Consider the following 24,444-nt stretch of genomic DNA (forward strand, 5'->3'; position numbering starts at 1 on the left):
TTAAAAAAATGGCATTTCGTGTTTAGATTCGAGAAGATCGTACCCTAACTTACTGGGTTTCGATTTTCACGATAAATCTAAATGCACGAATCTTTTCAAACTCAAATTTTAAATGATCTCGGGATTTAAAAAAAAAATCACGTCCTAACTTATTGGTCGTGATCTCATTTTTAAGTCCGAGATGGCTAAAATGTCTTTTAAATAAGTAAAATTTTGGCATTCATTCGCGTATCGGGAATCTGAGACATTGTGTCCTAACTTACTGGGTATGATGCTTTTTTCTCGATTAACATGAAACATGCCCCTTTTCTCAAAAATTTTCAACATTTCAATACAATGATCGTATTTTTTAAAATTCTTCAAAGTTTTCAATTTTCGACATTAAGACATTAACTAATCAACTATGTACCAATTTTGGGCGTTACGAGGGTGCTAATCCTTCCTCGTACGTAATCGACTCCCGAACCTGTTTTTCTGAATTTCGTGGACCAAAACCGTTGTTTTAATAAAATCAAATCGTTTATTAAAAACAATCACTCTTCGAGGTGATCCAATCACACCTCATAAAAAAGATTGGTGGCGGCTCCCGTTTTTGTTTTCATTTTTCTAAACCCAAGTCGACCCCTTTTTTTTTCATCAAAAAAATGGTGTCAACATACGGGTTAAGGTGTTACAAAAAAAATAAGCACACTTGTATTTTCTTCAACAAAAATTGAAATATAAATTATGCATGAAATATCCCAAGATAAGGTTTCACCACAGAACCTAGGTATAGTGTTCCATTGAATTCCAGAATTTCGCTTACGGAATTAAAAGTGAGCCCACCATTCCCGTCCAACTGCTTCAAAACCTTCCCATCTTGATCGTACTTTACCCCAATGGGATCAATGCTAAACCCAAGCCAATCAGTTTGAATGCTTTCTCTTCCCGTGTTTAGTGCAACCCAAAATTCTCCTTTCTCATTGCTTTTGATATTATCCGGGATTCTTGATAACTGCACTAACTGTTCTGGAACATAACCCCTTCCTCCGTCTTGCACCTTGAACTTCAATATTCTCATTTTAATCGATTCTGCAACTAGAAGGAACGAATGGTCTTTGCTTAAAGCTACTCCGTTAGGAAATGCTAACCCTTTGTACATCACACTTACTTCCTTGGTCCGAGGATCATATTTAAGTAGCCTTCCACTTCTGTCAAAAGTAATGGCAGAAAACAATATCTGCCTACAACAAATCCAAAATGCTGGTTACTTCTTTTTACTACTACCATAACATCATGGGAAGGAATTGAAGAAGAGAAACTAAAATGAAAATTTAAATTTTAAAATTAAGTACCTTCTTTGAAAAGTTCTACTACTATCAGTAAAATAAATCATCCCTGTATTAGGATCAATGTCTAAAGCATTTGTTAATTTGAATGGGATTCCATCCGCGGAAGTAGCAAGTTGTTGAGCTTTACCTCCATTCCTACCTACTACTAATAAACCGAAATAAGCATCAGCAATGTAAAGATCACATGTTTTAGAATTAAATTTTAAACCCAAAGGTCTTCCACATGTTGGTTCAAATTCCGGATTTGTTGACCCATCACACACCTTCCTATCCCTAACAACACAAACAAAATATTAGTTAACAATTTTGAATATCCTTTTTTAGTATCTGTATTTTTATATATTTACATTTTAAATAAATTATATTGGTCCCCATTAACTGTAATTCTTTTTATTATATATTAAATATAATTAAGTTTCTCAAAATATTAAATTTTTTGTAATTTTATTTATAACTTAATTGGGTTGTGTGATAAAAATAAATCACAAACATGTTAATTTTATTCCTTTAAATGTTAGTTTCTCATAGAAGCTTATTGGTTGTTCCTTCTTTCTAAGAAACTAAAAGACATTTCATCTTTGTTTTTTTTAAATTATGATAATAATTAATAATATTAAATTGTTTTCTTATAATTAATAAAATTAAAGATATGAGATTAACATTATATATAAAAGGATAATATCAATATATTGATAATTTAATTTATAATGTATAAATTTATTTATTAATAATATTTTCATTACCAATATAATAATTGTTATCACTTAATTAAATTTTAGATCCATATTAAATTACACTTATTTTAGATTAATTCTTAATTAACGTTACAATTATATACCAATTAACGTTAATATTCAGTATTATAAATATATCTATTAGCAAGACATTTTCATTCAAAATAATATATAAAGAATTGTTGGAAAAATAACATTCTAACATTATTTAATAGGGTTTGTTTTCATAAAAAAAGTATGATTATTATTATTATTATTTGATTTTAATAGTTTTTACATAATTGTGAATGTTGTTTACCATCATGTTGTGAAATATTATGTCAAAGACAATAAAATATTAAAGTAATGATTCTTTGTAGGTGAAATTTGTACTACAAATGATTTTATTTAAGTTCTTAATATTTTACCATTGATTATTTTCCATTTTATTTTCATTACTTTTAAAATATTATTTTATTCTCTCAACTGTTTTTCAATAAATTTTTGTTATAAATTAGACCAATTCTCATTTAATTATCACATATATTTTTAAAAGTTTGTAAAATATATTATCTAATAAATTTAAAAATAAACACATAAAATTATGAATTAGTATTTATAAAAATATTAAGAAAATGTATAGTCTTGTAGTTGCACTTATCTTAGTGTTAATTAAGTATACATATTCTTTTTAAATTTATTTTCAATTTGTTGGGAAATATTTATTTTAATATTTTTAGTATTTTTGATGTATTATATATATTTTAAATAATATAAAAAATTAATACGGACCGGGTCAGGTCGGGCTCGAATTTTAACATTTTTATTCGGGCCAAATTTGGACAAAATTTTAAGCTCATTTTTTAGGCCAAACCGAACATAAGTCTAACAAGCAGGCCTAAAATTTTGGTTCAACCTGTCCTGACCTAGTCACACGTTCCGCAACAGTTAATTGGTTGATTTCTATTTGGTAGAGTGGGTATATTACTTTATGGTGCTACAATATCCTTTTCTTTAGTTTCCTTCATAGATAAATATTTGTTACACTAGTATGAGTCTTTAAAATTATTAATTCTCATTTTTTTCATCCAATTTTTCTTGTGAAACAAAAGCACAAGCGTTTCTAACTAACTAATGGTTGGATGGCAATTATTGGAAAACAGAATATATATATTTGGTATCATAGAATATATATTAAATAAAAATTTATTAAAATATTAAAATTATATTATACGCGTATGCATATGAAAACTATGTATTTAAATCACAAGTGTTTTTACAAAAAATCACAAGTAAAATACAAAAATAATGAAACATAAAATTTAATAATAACACGTATGCAATATGTACGAAATTAAAATAAAAATATTTTTAGTTGTGAGTAAATGAAATTTAAATAACTAAATACATCAAATTAAGAATATTAAATGCATTCCAATTATTTTTCATGAGATTGTCATTTTCTTGAGTTAGTATCGAGTTGATTTGTGACACCAACTCAATCAACAATGTATCAATATAGACAAATATCATGGGTGAAATAATTTGTATAATAATATTAAAATGCATAAAAATATCAAAATAAAATTTTGATTGGAATAATAATAATAAATTCTACGGATGTTAATGATACAGGTTCAAATCTTATTTTATTATTATTTTGAAATGAATAATATTTTATTATTTTAAAAAAACAAAAGTATCATTGTAATAGTACCAACCGCGTATATATTGGTTGTCCTATAAATATTTTTAGATTACTTTATATTGGCATAATTTTTGATAGAATATTATATAATATGTATGTTGATTATTATTTATTAAATTTTTAATAATTTCATTATAAATTTTAATTATATTTGTTTTTAATAAAATACTTAAAATTATGCATAGTCCATAAATAAAAAGATAATATGCTTCAAAAAACTTAAATTTATATTCTCCTACATTTGAACTAAAACTCAATATTATTATTATTATTATTTTTGTTATACAAGAGCTAACAAATCTTACATCATCCACCGAAGCAATGGCCCTCACAATTAACAATTGCATTTATAAAGGCAAACCGAGACCACCGATCAGAGTCTGACCAAATTTCACGTTTCGCGTTCTACTATTAAAACTGCCACTTACTAAGGAAAGAGACGTCTAGCAAATGATAAGCTTAGGTAGATGCATGCATTTAAGGAGAAACATGGAGAGTTTGTTTTTGTTAAAACTAGAATTTACAAATTTCATGCATGGGATAGATAAGACCTATTTACTCTAATTTTTCATTTTTAAAAAAAATTGTTATATATATTAATTAACATGAATATTTGAGTACCTATTTAGTCGAATTTTCACTTTTATGATGTAAACACTTGCTCTGAGCTTAAGAAACGTAGGGGTAATTAGAGTACCTGTTTGGAGAAGTAATTGCAAACTCTTTCCAACCAAGATTTGATCCCTGCCATTTGAGTATTCTACCGTCAGATACACCAACATACGGTCCTTCATTTTTACAATCAAAAGCGATGCTTTCTGGACCAGTGGCTTGAGTGAGTTGGATTTGAAAGAAATTTTTTGAAATAGGAAGTTGTTGACAAGTTTGTAGGATGTTTTGGGAGAGGAAAAATGCAACGATCAGAAACTTAATTGAAAGAAGAAACATTTCTATGCTAGAACTCTGAAATTGATAATACAAACTTAATCTGTCAAATTATAATATTTGATAAATTTAGGTCCAATTTGCAGCTAAGACTTCTCTTCTACAAATGGAAAACTGAACTATATCAATGTAAAAACTAGTACTATATATGTAGGAGTGGGAAACTCAGAGTCAACTACTACAGTAATTCGTAACTAATGTAACCAAAACAAATGGTCGCAAAAATTTAAGTCTAGATGAAGAAAAACCTTGTGGCTCATGCCCCACTCAACCATCAGTTGCCAATTAGTTAGTTGCCATTACTAAGTCCTTCGACTAAAGACTATATATATTCTTTGGAAGTTTGAGAAGAGTAATTACAAATTCAAAAAACTTAATAAAAATAATTATGAAAAATATTTTGGTTAAAAAAATGTTAGTGTCAACTCAATTTAAATTAAAAAAAATATTAGTATAGATTTGTTTGAGTGTAAGATTTTATTTTATTATTTAAAATATTTAAAAATATTTACATTATAATTATATCGTTTTGGTTGATGAAATTAATGCAAGTTAATTGAAAACTTGAAAACATAGCTGTATTTCAATTAATTTTCTTTGCTATAATTAGTTGGCGACAGAAAAGTCTAACGTCCAGAATATGGTATGGATAAGGTAGGCTTAGGGTGAGTTTGGATGAGCGTTGTGTTTACCTCCGGTGAGGTTAAAAACAGTGGTGGTGGTGAGATTAGTTACTGTAGCAGTGAGATTAGATACTGTATCGGTGAGATTAGAAACAATGGTGGAGTGTGTGTTTGGATTCAAACGCAGCTGTAACGGTGAGATGAGAATAAAAAATGACTATTAAGGACATCATATTAGAATTGATATATAATATAATTTTTTAAAATTATTTTACTTTTTTAAAATTATTAAAATATGTGAATTTATAAATTCATTTAATAAAATATTTGAAATGTATCTTCTAATATTTTAATGAATTATATAATCAATTTAAATTATTTATTAGATAAACGCACCGCCTATCCAAAGGGAGCCTATGCAGTTAACGCCAATAATGCCTTAATCGACTTGTTTATTTTAGATGGCTTTTAATCCCTTTTCTCAAAATTTCCTAAGATGCAAGTATAAATTGCTATATTTGCTATAGTTTATATAGGTATAAATTTCAAATTTATACACGAATTTTGATCCAATGTGCAATTTAATACATAAACTTTGATTCAATGTAATTAAATATTTTTTTTATAATTTTTAATGTATTTATTTTTTTAAATATAGTTTTGAATTTTTTAAATTTAAAAATTTAATTAATTACTGGTATTACATCCACGTACATGCCACATCAACAAAAGTAAAATTTTCTATCAATTTTGAAATTTTACCAAATAATGCAAGTTTAAGGGAGTAAAAATGAAAAATAGAAAATTTCTTTTAAATAGCCATTATGCCTTTAAATAATAAAGCAAGCTTTCAAATCAGACATCAGCCTGAGCGCCGATTGACCCAAATTCCTTTCCACAAATTTTTGATCTGTTTCATTTGAGGCCCAAAGCAGATAAAAGATACAGCAAAACCAGAAATAACTGTTTTCCAGTACCATTTTTAATCTCAACATGAAAATTAAAAAAGAAAAAGAAAGTAAGAACATAGAATATATATGTGTATATAAATCAGTCATCGGCAACCCAACTCAACTCTTCCTTTAGCACTGATGCTTGTGTTGGTACAAAGCTTCTGAAGATCAATGTAACCGATGATGGTATCTTCGAAAACTGCATCTTCAAGCTGCGCATTATCGAATGTTGAACCAGATAACACTGTGTTCTTGAATATAGCTCCTTGCAGATTCGCTTTTCCGAAATTAACTCGATCCAAAACCGCATTCGAGAAGTCTGTACCTGTGTTCATTATATTTTGGATCATTTCCCATTTTTATGCTAAACTTATTCACCATGATTTCCAATACTCAACTTGGATGTATGTTGAATACACACATGTACTCGGTACGTGTATGCTTAATTTTTTCTAAATGTTTTCATGTATTTTGAGGATCATACTCATATATTTGTATCTAAATATATACGAGTAATTGTGCCAAGTTTATCAAATAGATAATTTGCACAAAATTATAATTGTCTCAAAAACACTGAGTTACGATAAGATGTATGATTGCAGAAAATGCAAAACATAAAGAAGATTTACCTTTGAAGCTAGCTCCAACAGCATAAGCCTTTGACATCACAGCTTCAGACATGTCTGCACCATCAAACTTAGCATCCAACATAAGTGCAGTCGCAACAGATTTCCCCTTCAGGTTCGATTTCTCGTTAGTGTAATCGCAGAAGCGTAGATTGAGCGGCTTATCGTACACACCATTTGCCTGACCTATGGTGTTACCAACGAATGCACGCTCGCATCGGTTCAGCTCCGTTGACAACGGAGGAAGCCTCTGCATGACAATGCTTTAGTAATTAGACCTTTTTAGTAGCCTTTTGACAGTGTTAATTTGAATCGTCAGATGGATATGGGAACATTTATTCCCCAATCCCAATAGTCATCCTTACCCGAGCAAGCCAGTTACTAAATGACCTAAGGTAACTTGGATAGACAGTTTGATTGAATTAACTAGGCTAATTTACGTATGAATTCCATTATTTCTTCTTTCAGGCTAAGATACAAACAGCTACCGTGCAACAATTTATGTGTTCTTGGCAATTCTTAACCCAGAAGGAGTGGTGAAGGTTTTCAACCCGATTGGCAAGAATTACAAAGTAGGCAAGGCAACGGTGCATACAAAGAAGAAGGCCACAAGCTACGTCCTCGGTTCCTTAAAGGAGACGAGCTTTCCTCGATTTGGGAACACGTTTGCTAGTCGCTTCGATGGAAGAAAACATATCAGCGGTAGTAATTAAAGAGAAAACACAAAGCTAAACATGGCTTCCCCCATTAAAGTTCCAGACAATAACTCAACAACATAAACCCCAAAACATGACTTGAACTGAAGACATCACCGACAATTGAGATTTACCCACATAATGGGAATTACTTTCAAGCTTGAATCCATATCCCAAACATTCAAAAAGAGGAAAAAAGGAAAAAGAATTTGGAAGCAGTTTAAGAAATAAAGAAAGAAAAAAAAGCAAGGCCCATACCAGAAGAAGAACAGGTGACTCTGAGAGGTACATGGGTTGATGAAGAGGACAACCATGGCGTTTCGTTGATAATTCTGGAGAGCATAAAGAGTTATGGGAGAGTGGAGTTGAAAGGGTCACCATTTTTTAGGGTATATATTTTTTTTGTCTCTTTTATCTCCATTTTGATAGCTTATCCATTGACATGGTTCTAGTTGCAGCAGGGTATTTTTGTCTGCTAAAAATACCAACAGTTTAGTTGATTTCAATTGCAGCTAAAATCTCCAGTTGATTTTCAGCTGAGCAGTGTGGTGGAGATGCAATCTTACTGCACTGATTTGCTGAACCAAACAACATAGCAGTGAGATTGGTACCATTTCCCCCCCCCAACTGCACCTCACTGGCTTTTAGAGCCAAACCAAAGGAAGCCTTAGTTTACACGAAGTGAAGTTCTAAAAGGAAGAAGATAAATATGTGTATCAAATAAATGCTTGAAATTGTTTTAAAAAACAAGTCCTCATCACTTTAACAATAGTAGACCAAATTTATATAAAATTAAAACAAAGAGATTAATTCTCAAATATTCAATATAATAGGAAGAATAAAATTATAATTAGACAAAAAACTTTCAAGGAACTTTTTTCATTATAGAAAATATTTGGTATATTGTCAGTAGAGTTTTTAGACTCTACAAGTCAGGTTAGGGGTTGATAAGTATCCCACAAGAGTATAGTATAATATTAAAAAATATTTAGAAAAAAAGATACACTATCCATGTACCAAATCTGACCATATATATATTATTTGATACACAACCACTGGAGTTTTTAAACTCCACAAACAATGTTAAGGGATTGACAAGTGTTCAGTAGGGGTATAGTAAAATATTTTAAACAATTTTAAAAATAAGCACATACAAATTTTTAAGACTGCTTGTGAAATAAAATATATACGGTTAGTGTACCAAATACTCAATATATATAACCAACTCCTTTTGAAGTTATTAGAAGTAAAATAGGATAGATTTGATATTTTAGAAAAAAAATTAAAGGTGAAAATAGGATTTTATAAAAGAAAAATGTTTTACATATTTCAAATCCTGTTTGATTAATTTAATTTTAAATTTTATTTCCAAATTAATGTATTTAGTAAGCTTTAGTTACTATATATTTTCTATCATTTCTTACTTTGATTTAAATTCGATTATGTATTATATATCCAATTTAAGGTAAAACAATTTTTAGTTATTCAATTTTAAATTTTACTTTTAAAAATAATGTATACTATACAGTTAAAATATTATATACATTTTTATCATTTAATTGCTCCAACTTAAATTCATAATGAATGCAATTCAATAAAATTTAATTGTTTTAGTTTTATTGAAAGATTTTGTGTAATACCCTAAACCCAGTCTAGACATTATGGCCGAATCTGGAGAAGCTACTTCAACTCATATAAAAAAGATACACTAATTTAAAATCTAGCTTAGAAATCGTATGATCCAAAATCTTAATTTAGCTAAGCTTAAACGGGTTTCATGAAAATCATCAAGTTTGACAACATCTATTTCACAACACAATCTCTTAAAAATTTTGTAACACCCCTTACCCATATGCGTCTTCGATATAGGGTTTCGAAGCATTACCAAAGTTTATCGATCAAACAGGTAGAATTCTCAAACATTTCATATCATTAAAACAAGTCATCAAAGCATCATTTTAATCCAAATTATAAACATACCAAATCCAAATCAATTTTCCTAGTTCATGAGCACTTAAACATATAATTAAATTCATGTGCACCTATCTAGATTTAGTTCAATTTACCATGCCATAATATGACTTCAAAAACAAGCACATATTTATATGTATAAAATCAACCGATATTAAACTTATAATCTCATTTACTTTCAATTCACAAAATAACTATTATTTAGACACCCTAGGTACATGTCGACACAAAAGAGTAACCATCACCACGTTTGAGTTCAGGAGCGTTGTTGGATGATGAATCGGCGATCAAAATTGAAGTACCTAATCCGCGCGCGGAAAAGAAAACCATACGCTGAGTAAAACTCAGTGGTATTTCTATAATCCGAATATTTAAAGGCAAGATAATATAATATGCATATTTTAATTATAAGCACATTTGAATATTTAAGACCACATTTATTCATACAATGGCATTAGCCATTCAATATTCAATTCATAAATACATCATTTTATACCATTCTCAAATCTCATCACTTGTTATATAATAGCTTTTCACAATTTAATATATATATCATTTAAACAATAATATTATTCAATCCATATCCAATTCATGAATACGTAATTCATGTGTCTCATTTTAATGTTTCAATTCACTATCCCATTTTCATTCACATACAATATCATCCAATATCAATCATAGTACTATTTTATTTAATTACACCTATTAACATGACTCAGACTCGGACGGATACACGGATCCAACCAACACACCAGTTTGGCACCCAGTGCCTCATCGGATAAATCCGAAGTAATAACTGCGCCCAACGCTATATAAATTTGACACCCAGCGTCTCATCGGTTAAACCGAAGTAAATTGGCAACCAGTGCCTCATCGACTCGAAGTCGAAGAAATCCCTGAACTCTTCCAATCCTATGGCATGCCATCTATATCCTACTCAGCCCGATACAGTTAATAGGGTTTAATTTCACTTTCCAAATACAACCAATATTCAATTATCATATTTGCACATATATATTAATTTCAATTCAAATAATCAATAAATTCAAAATATATATCAATTCAATCCATTCAATCAACTTTTAATTCAATTCAATGTCAAAGTGCCAAATACTCACCTCAACACTTACCATATGCATTAAATAAAAAATACAACAATTAATAACTAGTTTTGGATTATAAAAATACAAACCAGGAATTCCGAGCTATTCCACGTTAACTTTATCTTTCCCCTTTTTAGTTGAGGATTCTGGTACGACGTTAGCTACGGAATTAAAACAATTAAAATTCATCAATACAACACGATTCAATTTCATATCGAATATTTCAATTTTATTCAATATTTTCCTAAATTCCAATTTAGTCCCTAAACCGAGACTAATTTTTATTCTTCACAATTAATTCTATGTTTTCATACAATTTCCACTTTAAACTAAATTTAACTCCCTATTTTCACTTAAATCCCTAAATTTTGAATTTTTCACAATTTAGTCCCTATTACTCAAAATTTACAATTCATTCTACAATTTAAACCTTTTTCATTTCTAACTTAAAAATCTATCAATTTAATCCCTAATACTAAAATTATTCAACATTAACAACACTTAAAAACTTAATAATTGCTAAAATTTTGACATGGGTCGGGTAGTACTTAACACCAGGATTCCAAAAACATAAAAATTACAAGAAAAATGGACTAAATTGACTAACCAATTGAACTTGGAAATTTGAAACCCTTAAGCCTTGCATTTCTTCTTTCTTTCTTTTTGTTTCGTTTGGCTTCTTTCTTTCTTTTTTTTCTTTTTTATTACTTGTTTTATTATAATGATATAATATATATACTTAATACTTAAGATTTTATATTATAATATATATTAAATTTACAAATATCTTACCTAATGTGGCCTCATTAAAGAACAATGGAATAATTGCTTCTTTAGTCCCTTTAATTATTCTTTAATCTATAATTCAACTTTCATCCTATATGCAATTTAGTCCTTATACCTAATTACTCTTAATTTATGCAAATTCACTTAACCAAAACCTAATTAGCTACATGACTAAAAGTCTAATTTATGAAAACGGAGTCCCGAAAATGCACTTTCCGACACCCTTGACTATCGAGTTGTTATAATTTACTTATAAAATAATGAAAACTTTCAAAAATTTCTCTCTAACTTTAGTAATCACGTGATTTGAAAATATTAATTTTTAGCAAATCTATTACATGTTATTTTGGAATTTGCGTACAGAACTTATTTATTTCACAGAACTTATTTTTAGCACATCTCTTACATTCTACTCCCTGCCTCAACCTTTTACTTATCTGGCCCATGTTTCTAATCCTTATGTTTGGATCTCCCTTCAACCCCCTTCCCTTCTTTGGTAGTTTTGATCACATTGGGCATCTCCAAACTTCCCCTCTCTCCCATCTTTATCCCAGTCCATTTTTGTCCTTCATCCTTCCATAGGATCCTCACGTAACCACTTACTAGCAACCGACGTTGCCCTCAGTGGTGGGGCTTTCAAGGAAAGATCCCACCCAAACACCGCTTCCTGTGAACCCAAAGTTAATTGGATTGGACAGAAACTTTCCCCATTCCCCAATCTTTCACATAGAAAACAAAATAATGATAGTTTTTCATATTGGAAGTACGTATATGTAGATTTATCCTGCCCGTATATAATATGTTTCTTCCTCTTTAGTGGTAATCGAACATCTAGCCAAACTTTTATTCACATGAATTTTCTAACCCCCTTCGCTATTAATGCAACGGCATATTCTATGAATTGCCCAAAGAAATTCCCAAATTGCCTCGCCATTCCCTCCTATATACATGAGACCTAACGATAGATTATGAATTTGCACCCAAAATGTGGTATGAAAAAGAGAAACTTGCACATGATCCTCACCTTTTATCAATTGGTGCAAAACAATAACATGTCTGTTAAAGAACCACGACACGCCATCCCACACCCTTTTCAGATCAATCTTATTGTAAAATCGGAATAGAATTCTCTTTTCTTCAATCTCCATGATGGATATCCCTTCTAATGGATGCCATAATTTTGCTAGTATGTTTCTCATTGAAGGAAAGTGTACTACGCTATCCGTTAATACCCTTCCTACTAGACAGAGATTATACTCTTCTTCTATTGTGTCCCCATCTTCTAGTGTTTGTACTGGTTCTTCTTCTTCATCGACAATGTTGAGATTTGCCAATTCCTCTTCCATTGTTGCCATTTCGACGAGATCTTTTACCTTCCTTCAAAACAAAACCCTAATTTTTTAATAGAAAGCTTACAACTCGTGCAACTTCGATAGACAGAAAAGCCCTATTTATTTGAATGATATTAAATAGTAATATTCATCTTTGGTTAAGTATTCATAAAATAGATAACACGTTTTACTAGCTATATTTTCTAGGCTTCTTGTAGAATTTTTTGGGATATTTGATATATATAAGTCATGTTTTGTGAGATCAATGAGGATGAGAAATTAGATAATCTAAATACAAATAAACTTAAATTTTATTTACGTGTTTTAATAAATAATTTGTTAAAATAATATAATTATAATATGCTTTGTTTTAAAATTTTACTTGCATGCATTAAATTTTAAAATCACTATTTAATTATCATTTGTTTATTGCAATATTATTCTATATGATACATTCTCATGAATATCGAAAATATATTTTATTTGGAAATATCTAAATTGGATATTTATTCAATGTTTTAGTTAGGCATTTAAACCGACAATTAATGCCCAAATTTAATATTTATTGCTATTTGTTGTGATTGTTTAGTTGACTATTCCGACAAATATATTTTTATTAATTTTTGTTGTTGTCTAATATATTCATTGGGGCAAGTACAATGAGTAGATCTATTAAGAGGTAAACGTTAGTCACAAGTTTTAAAGTTACTTTATATTTAAACGAGAATCAAACCCTCAACTACTTTTTTATTAAATTGAGATAATTTGATGTATTTTAGGAAGTTAGTTGAGTATATTTTATCCTTCTTAATAATGTTATTATTACATATTTAATTCAACAAATTTTATATTAAATGCTGATAGTAACATTAGAATAATTAAGATTGTACGATAAGCATTAACAAACATTATTATATAATTTAAGAGATCCATTTTAATTTTAGTTTTTCAATATTATTTCTTTAGGAAATGAAAATTTTAAATCTTATACGTAAAATTTAATTTCAAAATATTTCAATAAAAAATGGATTATCAATGTTTTAATTTTAAATTCAATAATTATTTTTATAACGTACTATTTTTAAGTTTCTTTTTGAATATAAACATTTTTAAGATTTATTTTGAGTATGTAGGGTAATTTGGATATTTTAAAAATAAAAAGAAAAGATTATTATTTATTGAAATAATTGTAGTTTCAATTAAATCTTTTAATCAGACCAATTATGTTAAGTGTTACTCCTGTTGCTATTAACTTCTTGGATCTTGAGTATTATGATATTTCAGTCAAGATTATTGTATTATAATTATAAATAATATTTTTATGAATAATAGATGAAAATACAAGCAAAAAACCAACTAATAATCAAGAGAAGCAAATGCAATTAATACACTTAATTATTCAATATTGTAGGGTTACTTAAATTATGATGCGAAATATTTTTATTTTTATAATAATAATCACTTTTTAATTACATATTTTATTAAATAAAAAATATATATATTTGAAAGTACTAAATTGAAAGAAATGAATGGTCTAAAGTGAGAAATTTAAGGGACAAGGTAGGGTTAGATTAGAGTGTGTGAGTGTGACCAAATTTGGAAGCTTTATCATGTCTTTCATTTTTGCCTTTTAAGGGACAAAACCAGGACTTTGGTCATTTTGGTGTACCAGTTGTTCAAAAATTGTAGGTCCTCCATTAAAACATAATTAAGTAGTGAAAAAAAAGGAACAACTATTTCCTACTCATTTTGGGCTTAACTTTTTCATTTTTGGATCATTTGGTGAATTCGCCTTTTAATCCCCATCAAACCCTACTTGGTAATTTCTTTTGCTGATTAATAATAGTAAATTCATGGAGCTAAACAATGAAAAGTAAAGACCCAATTTGACAAATGATGGGAAGACATAATATATACTCAGCTACTGCAAGTGTTCCTTTTGTTCACTAGAAGTCCCTTTATCCGGTGTGGTATTGTTGAGTTAGAAATTTTTTTGTTGATTAATTGATTGACCCTCTAAATGCATAGAAAATATGAAAAATTTCGGACACAGCTACGTCGTACACATTTCTGGAACAGTTCTCCCCTCTTCAATGTTACTTTTCTAACTATTGGTCACCTTCCTTTTGATTTTACTGTAAAATTCATTATTTGAGTCAGCATGTAGAATTTACGATTTCTATAAGTTTATGCTATAGCCTGCTTTAAGATTACTGAAATAATTTTCTGTTCTTGTTAGACTCGCAACCCTCTGGTAGACCCAAGAGCCACAAAATTGTTTTAGCCTTCGGATCCAGCCTAGGTTGCATCTGCCTACTTGTTCTTGGCTTTGGTTTGTTTCTCTGGTGGAGGCAAAGACACAACCAGCAACTGTTCTTCGATGTTAATGGTTAGTGAAAACTGAAAACAGAACTTGTTCTGATTAAGTATTTATATCCAATATTGGTGTTTGACACATACTCGAAAATGAGTATAGAGATATGCCGCTTCTATTGCATGAAAAACTTCACACATATCCTTATCCAACACTCATATTCAAATTCAAGTCAAAGTAATGCATGCTCTAATTCACATTCTTTTGAACATTTCAGAACAACACAGAGAAGAAGTTTGCCTTGGAAATTGTACGAGGTTCCATTTCAAGGAACTTCAGGTAGCTACGAACAACTTCAGCAGCAAGAAATTGTTTCGGAAAGGAGGCTTTGGGAAAGTGTATAAAGGGTATCTCCAAGATGGAACAGTGGTAGCTGTAAAAAGGCTTGAAGATGGGAATGCAATTGGAGGTGAAATCCAATTTCTGACAGAAGTTGAGATGATTAGCCTTTCAGGTCATCGAATCTCCTTTGGCTCTATGGATTTTGTATGACAGCAACTGAGAGACTTCTAGCTTATCCCTATATATCCAATGGTAGTGTTGCTAGTAGACTCAAAGGTAATGCAGCAGTGTCTGACGCTTATTTGGACATAGGCTGACTTCGTCACTTATCCTGAATGTCCGTGTAAGGCAAAGTTCATCAAAGAATAAAGTTGCTAACTTCTGTTTTTGCAGCCAAACCAGCATTGGATTGGGGAACTAGGAAAAGAATAGCATTGGGATCAGCTAGGGGCTTATTGTACTTGCACGAGCAGTGTGATCCAAATGATCATTCATAGGGATGTTAAGGCCGCAAATATTCTTCTTGATGATTACTATGAGGCCATAGTAAGAGATTTTGGGTTGGCAAATTTGTTGGATCACCGGGATTCACATGTAACAACAGCTGTGAGGGGCACTGTGGTACATATAGCCCCAGAATATCTATCCACTAGTCAATCCTCCGAGAAAACTGATGTTTTCAGGCTTGGTATCCTTTTACTTGAGCTTATATCTGGACTGAGGGCTCTTGAATTCGGGAAGACGGCTAACCAGAAGAAAGGAGCCATGCTTGACTGGGTGAGCCAATAAAAAGGAAAAGAAAAACTCTTCACTTTGGTAGACAATTCCCAGAATGAATCAAATTATAGAAATCTGATGTAACTGATTATCATTATTATTACATGCCGGTAAGAAAAACTGAGCAAGAAAAGAAACTTGACATGATAGTTGACAAGGACCTGAAGAACAACTATGATAGAATTGAGGTTGAAGGAATGGTTCAAGTAGCTCTTTTATGCACTCAATACCTTCCGAGCTATAGACTGAAGATGTCCGAAGTGGTTTGGATGCTAGAAGGTGATGGACTTGCTGAAAAATGGGAAGCTTCTCAGAGATCAGCTGAAGCAACCAGCAGTAGGTCCAGAGCTAATGCATTGTCGTCTTCAGAGAGATATTCTGATCTTACAGATGACTCTTCCTTGCTGGTTCAAGCAATGGAGCTCTCTGGACCTAGACAACATAAAGAGGTTTCCAAATTTTATTTCCACACAGTACAGGTTTGTTATATATGCTTGAATCTATGCATGCATGTATTTGTGATTTGTGATGGCATCTATGTATAATGTTAACAATACAAGTTTTCAGCCTATAAGAGGAAATACTAATAGAACTACTACACATTATTCTCAAAGAAAATCTTACATTCTCGTAACAAAACAGTCTATTCGGATGAGACATAACCTACTGCTTTTTCTTCAAGATGTTCACTTTTTAACTTTATAGATTATATCAATTTGCTCAATAATGTTATTATTCACTTTATATGAACTAGTTTTTGGTATCTATACAATGTACAATGATACTAAAACAGTGTCTGAATTTCACATCGATTATACATAAAATTTAGCTGCAGATATAAATTTTTCTATCATCTTTCAACTTGTGAGATGGCTTTTGGTCAAAATCAAGAAGACGATGAATTAGAATGGAACATACTTTATAGGGATAATTGTAACGATATTTACGATTTGTTGACGAAAATTCTATTATTTAAATGTTACTTCTAATCATTTCTGTGATATAGATGTTAATATTCTGTTGTATCTTGATATTTTGCAATTTACTTTTATCAATTAAAAGGACGAACTCTGAAATCCACTATTCTTATCTACACCTACCAGTGTCTTTTTCATTGTTGATTAAAAAAGTTCAAGCAAATACGACAGCAAATAAATGCACAAGCAAAATAGTAAAACACAACAAAAGATAAATAAGAAAAATATAACAATACTAACAGCATGATTAAGTGGTTGAACTTTTAAGCCTGTCGGAGCCAACCAGAAAATTTCAGTATAATCAAACACAATTAAGGTTCCAAGTTCGGTTTTGATGCCAAAATTACCCGGATGCACTTTACTAGAAAACCTGAGAGGAAGAGTTACAAAGAAAGCCCCTAAATAGAAAGATTCCCAGACCACCAATGGTCAATGTTGTTAAAATTAGAGGAACTTTAATAGGTTCTGCACCAGCCACCATGTATTTCCTTTTTGTATTTGCTTGCTCAGACCTCTCTCCAAGTCTCTCATGGAGGAGATTACTAAGGCTGTCTAACTGATGCATGATTCGACGTTGTCCCTCTGCAACAGTAGATATCTGCTTCATAGACATAAAGAATCAAAGTTTTGAGCCAAATTGGTTGGCAATGAAAATTCAAATGAATAAACATAATCGTGCAGATATAGGTTAATTGCATCAGTATTTTGAATTCCCAGCCATTGTTGATGTTATAAATTATGTTGGATTGTTCAGGTTGATCCCTTGACAATCAAGATCAGCCCTTACTAGAGATAAAATCCATCCCTATCAGTTTTTCTAACTTTTCCAGGACCAAAACGAGCCATTAGCATTGATGTTCTAAATTATGTACGTTGGATCATTTCCGTTGATCCCTTGACAATCAAGAACAGTCCTAAATAGAGATAAAATTGATGCCTAACACTTTCTAGCTTTTCCAGGGCTCAAAATGAGTCTTAAATGTTTCAACTCTTATTGCCAATGATCTAGATTGTATTGTAACTCTGGCAAATCTAGATTTCTTATGCATAAGAAACTTGAATAAAGAGCATAGCCATGGTACCTCTTCCATTAAAGGTGAATCCTTAGCCAGTTGGGAGGAAGATGAAGAATTGGTTATTATGGAACCATTGCCTAAACCATTTATAAAGTAAGAAGTACAAGCAGATCCCTTGCAAGATTCAGCTCGAAAAGCCAGGTTTTGTTGGCTGGAAGTCCTCCTCTTGATGGTTAACTTGGAATTCAACTCTTCGACACGGGTTTTAAATTCATCCATTCTATCATTTAGAGAGGATATCTGCTCCGAAAGCTGATTAATGACTCCCTGCATTGAAAACAAGAAAAATACAGGAGATATAAGTTGCCAAAGAATTCCATGAGTATAAAATCAAGTATAATGTAAAAAGAGCTGCATAAAGACCTTGTTTGCTAGAGCTGACTCCGAGTTTCTCTCACCAAACCTCTGGTTGTTCACACTATATCCAGCAAAGTTTGATATATACTTCTCTCTTTGAGTTGAATATGAAAGTGACATACCACTAATTTCGTTAGCATACATCAGTCTATGATTTAAATGCAATTAAAAAAGGACCATTAAACAACATTCTTATGCAGCAGAGAAAAGAACTGTATCAGAAGTTCACACCTCCTGAGATGCATATTTCTCAAAGCAACCATATCCATGGAGGCTCCCAAGAGTGCTTCTTTGGGGCTTGACACCAAATCCTCATCTAGGCTGAGCTTTGTTTTCAAATCCTCAGGCAGAGCCTGTTGGATGATTAGGTAAGAGCTGTGCTATAATTGAAAAAGACATCATAAGCTTTTGAAGAATTGCAAATTCTCATACCATAACCTCATTTACAAGCTTTTCCAATCGAATTTGTTCAATATAGGTACGTGGAATGTAAGAACCTTCCAAACCAAGCCTCTCTGCAACATCTTTTACAACTGACCTATCTCTTCCTTGTACCTGTTTAAGAATGTCAACGCGCAATTCATTACAAATTACCATAATATTTTGAAGCAAGAAATATTTCAAATGTTCTAAATGAAATAGTTAAGCATCAAATACACCACATGTTATCTAAGCTCCTCCGAAATAAAAAGTACAAGCTAAAATGTAAATTTGATAAATTTCCAAGATAAATGGCACTTCAAAAGCATTCATGTCATGAATCATATATAAACCCGTGCTCAAAAATTTTGACCATTCCAATCGATATGTCCACAAATTGACAAAATATGAAGTAAAATGTCAAATTTGCATTTTGAAGGGAAAAAAAGTAATTAAAACATGACGCAAGTAACTGATAAGAGGGGAAAGAAAATGAAGAAAATCACTGAACATTTATAAAAACTAAAAAATCCAGAATGGGTTTTCAACTTTAACAGGTTCAGGAAGTTATACTAAAACACCACATCTTGTAGCACTCAGCTTTGAAGAAGATTTCAGATTCTTAGAAGTACCTGAAGATATTGACGATTTAGCTGCTCCAGCCAATCGATTTTCACGCAAACATTATCATCGGAGAATACATGGCTGTTTCTTTTAAGGATGGCTGATATTGTATAACCCAAGGCCATTAGCCCACCAAGAAGGCGAACACTAACTTCAAATGTAATTCTTGGAGATATGACAAATGGAATATCTGTTACCCATTCCTGAAGATGTGAATCACAAACTATCCAATCAGACTCTCATTGGTTGGGTACAGTTTTTTAGCAAACATTCACCAGCGAAGAAAGGTTAGAAATCAAGCACAAAGAACACAGATGATTAGAAGAACAAAGAATCTCAATCCAACATTTAAACCCCAAAATTTTACAGATAAAGGATTGTTGTTCTTTTTTTTGTTAGTAAGAAGACTTCACCAAGATCTATCCACTACTAAACAACATTTGCCAATTTAATACCTACCTAGTTATTTTGATTAAGACTCTTCCAGAAGGAATTCTGTAAACCTAGAACCGTCATTGGATGCAATTTGTTCAGACATGAATACAATATCAAACGCTTGCAGTGACAAAAAAATCTTGTTTGTCATAAGTAATATCTACTTAGACCTAGACACATGCATAATTTCTCAAAACATCTACAGTGAAACCACCAGAGTTGTAAAATACCCTTAAACTATACAATATCAAACACATGCTGTGACCAACATTTTATTTATCATAAGTAATATCTACTCAGAGCTAGACACATACATATTTCCTCAAAATACCTACAGTGAAACCTCCAGAGTAGTATGATACCCTTAACTCTTGTAATGCATGAACTATAGGACCACTGAAACTGTCAATGGCTTATGAAGATATGAACTCTGACCATAGCTCATGATAATAAGAGCTAAAAAACTGAGGAACAAACCTCAAACATGAGACTGTATTTTCCATCTTTATTCTGCATCCGCAGATATGATTGGCAAGAATCTGGATCTTCACCAGGAGGTAGAAGGTATATATCATAAGTCTGCTCCTCTGTTTCCATATGTGCTTTGGATACAACACTCTTAATTTGATCAACTGTGAACTTCCTTGCTGACTACAATAAATAGAAAAACTGAGATGCCAGGAGAAATAAGGACACTGATACTGGAGTAGCAATAAGTACATTACCATTATTTTGTAACATAGAGAAACAAGCAAAGAGGTGGGGCAAATGCTAACCTTTAAAATATAAGTGGGGCTTTGAAATCCGGTAAACGGGTTGAACTTGTTAATGATTTTTATATGTGCTGTTTGGAGATCCGGCTCAATAAAGGCCTTGTACATTGGATATACCTGCATAACAGAGAGCATGTGACTTCTTGCAGAAAACAACAATAGTGCACCGAAATGAAATTAAAGTAACTTACTAAAATTTAGCAAAAAAACTACAAACTCAGCCTGTTTCGTTGCAGCAATAAATTTCACCAGAAAAAAAGGAGCTGAACATACAGTTTCAGAAATTTGGTGGATTATTTCTTCAGGTTCTTGGCCAGCACGCTGTATGTCTCGTAGAACTCGTTTAACGAGGTCAAAGTGAACTCCTCCAGTGACAGATACTCGAAGATCCAGCATAGGTCTCAACTTTTCACTCAAAGCATAGATGCCTTCAATAATTACAATTCGGGAGATTGGAACTTCAAGAGTCCTATTACAGATGCATGCTAGATTAAATTAAAATCTGTAACCCAGTTATGAAAGTAGTATAACCTATCTGATTAAGAGTATAATTGATCTTATACTAAGGATTTACAGTAGCAGCAAATCCAATTCTGTAAACAACATTAATCAGGATTTCTATAATTCACAATCAAATGTTAATACTGTTACCATTTACTTTTCTTTTGGCATACCTGTGAAAACTTAATCCTTAACAGCTTTTTAAGCAAATGATAGTACTGATAAGCACTAAATGAAGCAGTGTTCAACCTGTATCCTGTTCGGGAACTAGTCTTGAAATCATAGAGGGGAACCTGGACATCCTTCCCTTCCTTTAAATCATGAACATTCTGGAGCAGCATATCATAATCTGTCAAGCGTGGATCTGTTGTTTAAAAGAATCAGAAGGTTCATTTTACTGCTTTGCTTGCTTTCTGTTAAGTTTGTTAAATTCCAAACAACATCGATATTCAAATAAAATATTAATGCAGTCAGTCATGTCTCATTTTCTTTTGACATGTAAAACTCATTCCTACAAAATAAAGTCCTAAACAATACAAGTGTTGTGAAGACATCTTCAATTCTATAGCTTCTTGCTGAGAAGCTCCAACAGAATCACATTTTCAAAAGGATAGAAAATTGAGATAAAAGATGAGTTTACCATCAAAGTTGCCATCAACTATCCGACTAGAATCATTATAGTTGTCCATTGTTATAATAGCAATGTTGGGCATGAAGTTGAGCATCTTTTCGGTAAATACAGTCTTCCCTGCCCCAGAAGGACCTGCTAATCCTACCAATACTATTCCATCATTTTTTTGTGCTAATGATTGGCATGCACGGATAACAATAAAGAACCCCTGCTCAAAAGACAAAGGATCTTCGATTGAAACAATCTCATGGCGATCAATATCCTTTCGCTTAACCAGTGGAACTTGATCTTTTAAAAGACCTGGTTTCTTATGGCATGTTTCAATACCAGAAGCGTCTTGAGCCATTGAAAATATGACAGCTACCTCTGGCATAAGTGAACAATTAAAAATATAAGTAGTGCCAGTAAAAAATTTAAAATGCTTTAATCTTTTCAACTTCCAGTACTAAGAGCATGCCTCCAAAAAAACGTCAATGAATTTTCATTTAACATAAGATGGAAAATTTTCAACTGGAAATCGATACAGCCATTTATTTTCTGCAAATCCTTTCTACATAAAAGTTGCATGTAAAAAACAAGAAAGTAATCCCAATCTCAGTCAATGACAAAATTGAAATAAAGAGTATAACTCGTTGGGAAAACTGAAATTATCTCGCCACAAATAAAAAATAAAAAAATTGCATTACTTGATAGAGGCACACTAGAAGGCAAAGTCATACAGAAATTTTAAGCAACATCAAAGTTCAACATTAGGTATAAGGTTAGGAAATGAATCACCAAGATGCTTTGATTATATAATTCTAAGCATTATATTGGTCAAATGCCATGACAGCAGTTCAGGTAGAATCAAGGACTCAGTCATTTAGGCTCACCTTTTGTATAAATTTTAAGGAGGAAAAAAACAATATAAATAATAATAAGAAAAAAATAACATTCCTTCAAGGATGGACACAGCAGTAAGAGTTTTATGGAAATAACAGAAATGACCAACTCTTTTTGTACTAAGTAAGAGGGAAATCAAGATGATTAATTATCTTTGTAAAGCATTAATATATTCACACTGATCCATAAAGGTAAAATGAAAGTACCAATTCCACATTGATAAGAGCAAGGCAAGCAACTATTAGACATCATGCTAAAAGATTACAGCAGTACATATTATCATCTCCTTCAGTCACTAATTGTCATGATACAAGCAATGAATATCTCATTCTTTAACATTAAACTCAAATAAAAACTGTAGCGCATTAGCTGTAAAGGATCCAAAGAAAGAACAAAATCAAGCAATACGAAAAGAAAAAAGAAAAGAAAAAACTATTCTTTTAGCTCTGCTTTACTCGGAGCACACTAGTCAGAAAAACAGATATGGAAACTACATGGAGAATAAAAGTAACAACTTCAAAGATCAAAACAAACAGCTTTTACATTAAAAAAAAAAAAAAACACCACCACCACAAAATTTTGATTTTCAATGACCCAACATTCCAAAAACATATAAAGAATCACATTCAAAGAGTAAAATGACAGCAACGTCAACGAAGTATTAAACAGAAACTTACCAAAACATCTATTCTAACACATTATTTGAATCTTTCGTAACCACCTTTGCCCCCCTCTCCCCCACCCCCCAAATAAATAAATAAATAATCAAAGCAAACAATGAAATAATAATAATAATTACCCAGATAACAGAATGACAAAACAAGCTATACCCAGATTCCGTAATTAGAGTATATATCAAATTCAATAAAAAGAAAAAAAAAAGGTTTTTAGTAATGATGATGATTATACTCACCGAGACACACCGAATGAGTCGGGGTTTTTTAATTTGTTTATTTATATTTTTTTCTATGTGTTCTACTGTTCTTTATAGTAAATGAGTCACACTGGATTAACCCTTTATCCTTGTATAAAAAATGGTCCTTCTATTTCTCTGGTTTCTTTTTTCGGAATAGAAACGAATGTGATTTTCCGGGATTTTCCTCGTTTTTTTCTGGAATTTGGGAATTCTAGAGAATCTAAGGGGAGGAAAAAACACTTTCTCGAGAATGCATTCACACAAAGATAAAACAAGGAAGAGAGAGGTATTTAATACTAGTATTTGCAGCAGTTTCGATTCTTTTCCGGGGATCGATGAAATGCTCAATCCTGGGAAGCCAAGTGTTTGTGTCTCCAATTGACTGTTTTTTGCGCTTGGTAGTTGGAACTTTACTTACAATTCCAAACCGAACTAATTACCTGGGCTGGGCTGTTGAAATTGGATTTTTAATATAATAAAAAAATTATCTTACTATGAGAACAGAAAATTTAAATTTAGATGCCTAATATTAATGGTTGAATTTAAATTATAAAATTTGTTTGGTATATTAACTCTTTCATAAAAATAAATTTTAAGTTATGAAATTTGGAATAATTGCAAAATTTATCTCTGT

The 24,444-nt window shown here is 31.2% G+C and overlaps 3 protein-coding genes and 1 pseudogene across 6 annotated transcripts; 1 reads left to right on the top strand and 3 right to left on the bottom strand.

The window, feature by feature from the left end:
- Positions 1-419: 419 nt before the first annotated feature.
- Positions 420-4,811, bottom strand: LOC105764432 (protein STRICTOSIDINE SYNTHASE-LIKE 10). The gene is made up of 3 exons (XM_012582990.2): positions 4,450-4,811; positions 1,335-1,604; positions 420-1,223 (listed from the first exon to the last, which is right to left on the bottom strand). The coding sequence occupies exons 1-3, from the start codon at positions 4,698-4,700 to the stop codon at positions 725-727; spliced, it is 1,020 nt and encodes a 339-aa protein (XP_012438444.1). The 5' UTR covers positions 4,701-4,811; the 3' UTR covers positions 420-724.
- Positions 4,812-6,168: 1,357 nt separating this feature from the next.
- LOC105764434 (thylakoid lumenal 17.4 kDa protein, chloroplastic-like) lies at positions 6,169-7,170 on the bottom strand. The gene is made up of 2 exons (XM_052624863.1): positions 6,903-7,170; positions 6,169-6,598 (listed from the first exon to the last, which is right to left on the bottom strand). Exons 1-2 carry the CDS (start codon positions 7,153-7,155, stop codon positions 6,375-6,377), a joined length of 477 nt encoding a protein of 158 aa, XP_052480823.1. The 5' UTR covers positions 7,156-7,170; the 3' UTR covers positions 6,169-6,374.
- A 7,832-nt stretch (positions 7,171-15,002) lies between these two features.
- Positions 15,003-16,836, top strand: LOC105762218 (protein NSP-INTERACTING KINASE 2-like; annotated as a pseudogene).
- A 603-nt stretch (positions 16,837-17,439) lies between these two features.
- LOC105764436 (inorganic pyrophosphatase TTM2) lies at positions 17,440-24,242 on the bottom strand. 4 transcript variants are annotated; one of them, XM_052625486.1, is made up of 12 exons: positions 24,108-24,242; positions 22,022-22,378; positions 21,631-21,745; positions 21,154-21,349; positions 20,884-20,997; positions 20,585-20,758; positions 19,681-19,875; positions 19,061-19,183; positions 18,860-18,981; positions 18,635-18,752; positions 18,278-18,538; positions 17,440-17,796 (listed from the first exon to the last, which is right to left on the bottom strand). In XM_052625486.1, the coding sequence occupies exons 2-12, from the start codon at positions 22,356-22,358 to the stop codon at positions 17,557-17,559; spliced, it is 1,995 nt and encodes a 664-aa protein (XP_052481446.1). In that variant the 5' UTR covers positions 22,359-22,378; positions 24,108-24,242; the 3' UTR covers positions 17,440-17,556. The 4 variants fall into 4 exon arrangements, with proteins under 4 accessions (XP_052481446.1, XP_052481445.1, XP_052481447.1 ...); XM_052625485.1 differs by having other exon boundaries at positions 23,808-24,230; XM_052625487.1 differs by having other exon boundaries at positions 18,635-18,722; positions 23,808-24,229.
- Positions 24,243-24,444: the final 202 nt, after the last annotated feature.

This window comes from Gossypium raimondii, chromosome 12, assembly GCF_025698545.1.
Source record: "Gossypium raimondii isolate GPD5lz chromosome 12, ASM2569854v1, whole genome shotgun sequence".
Classification (NCBI taxonomy): domain Eukaryota; kingdom Viridiplantae; phylum Streptophyta; class Magnoliopsida; order Malvales; family Malvaceae; genus Gossypium; species Gossypium raimondii.

Coding starts and splice junctions, on each gene's coding strand:
- LOC105764432 (XM_012582990.2), bottom strand. CDS start 4,700: ATGTTTCTTCTTTCAATTAAGTTTCTGATCGTTGCATTTTTCCTCTCC. Junction 1,605..4,449: donor GCAATTACTTCTCCAAACAG/GTACTCTAATTA, acceptor TTGTGTTGTTAG/GGATAGGAAGGTGTGTGATG. Junction 1,224..1,334: donor AGTAGAACTTTTCAAAGAAG/GTACTTAATTTT, acceptor GATTTGTTGTAG/GCAGATATTGTTTTCTGCCA.
- LOC105764434 (XM_052624863.1), bottom strand. CDS start 7,155: ATGCAGAGGCTTCCTCCGTTGTCAACGGAGCTGAACCGATGCGAGCGT. Junction 6,599..6,902: donor TGTTGGAGCTAGCTTCAAAG/GTAAATCTTCTT, acceptor TAATGAACACAG/GTACAGACTTCTCGAATGCG.
- LOC105764436 (XM_052625486.1), bottom strand. CDS start 22,358: ATGGCTCAAGACGCTTCTGGTATTGAAACATGCCATAAGAAACCAGGT. Junction 20,998..21,153: donor TCCACCAAATTTCTGAAACT/GTATGTTCAGCT, acceptor TCTGTTATGCAG/GTATATCCAATGTACAAGGC. Junction 17,797..18,277: donor ATTCACCTTTAATGGAAGAG/GTACCATGGCTA, acceptor ATGTCTATGAAG/CAGATATCTACTGTTGCAGA.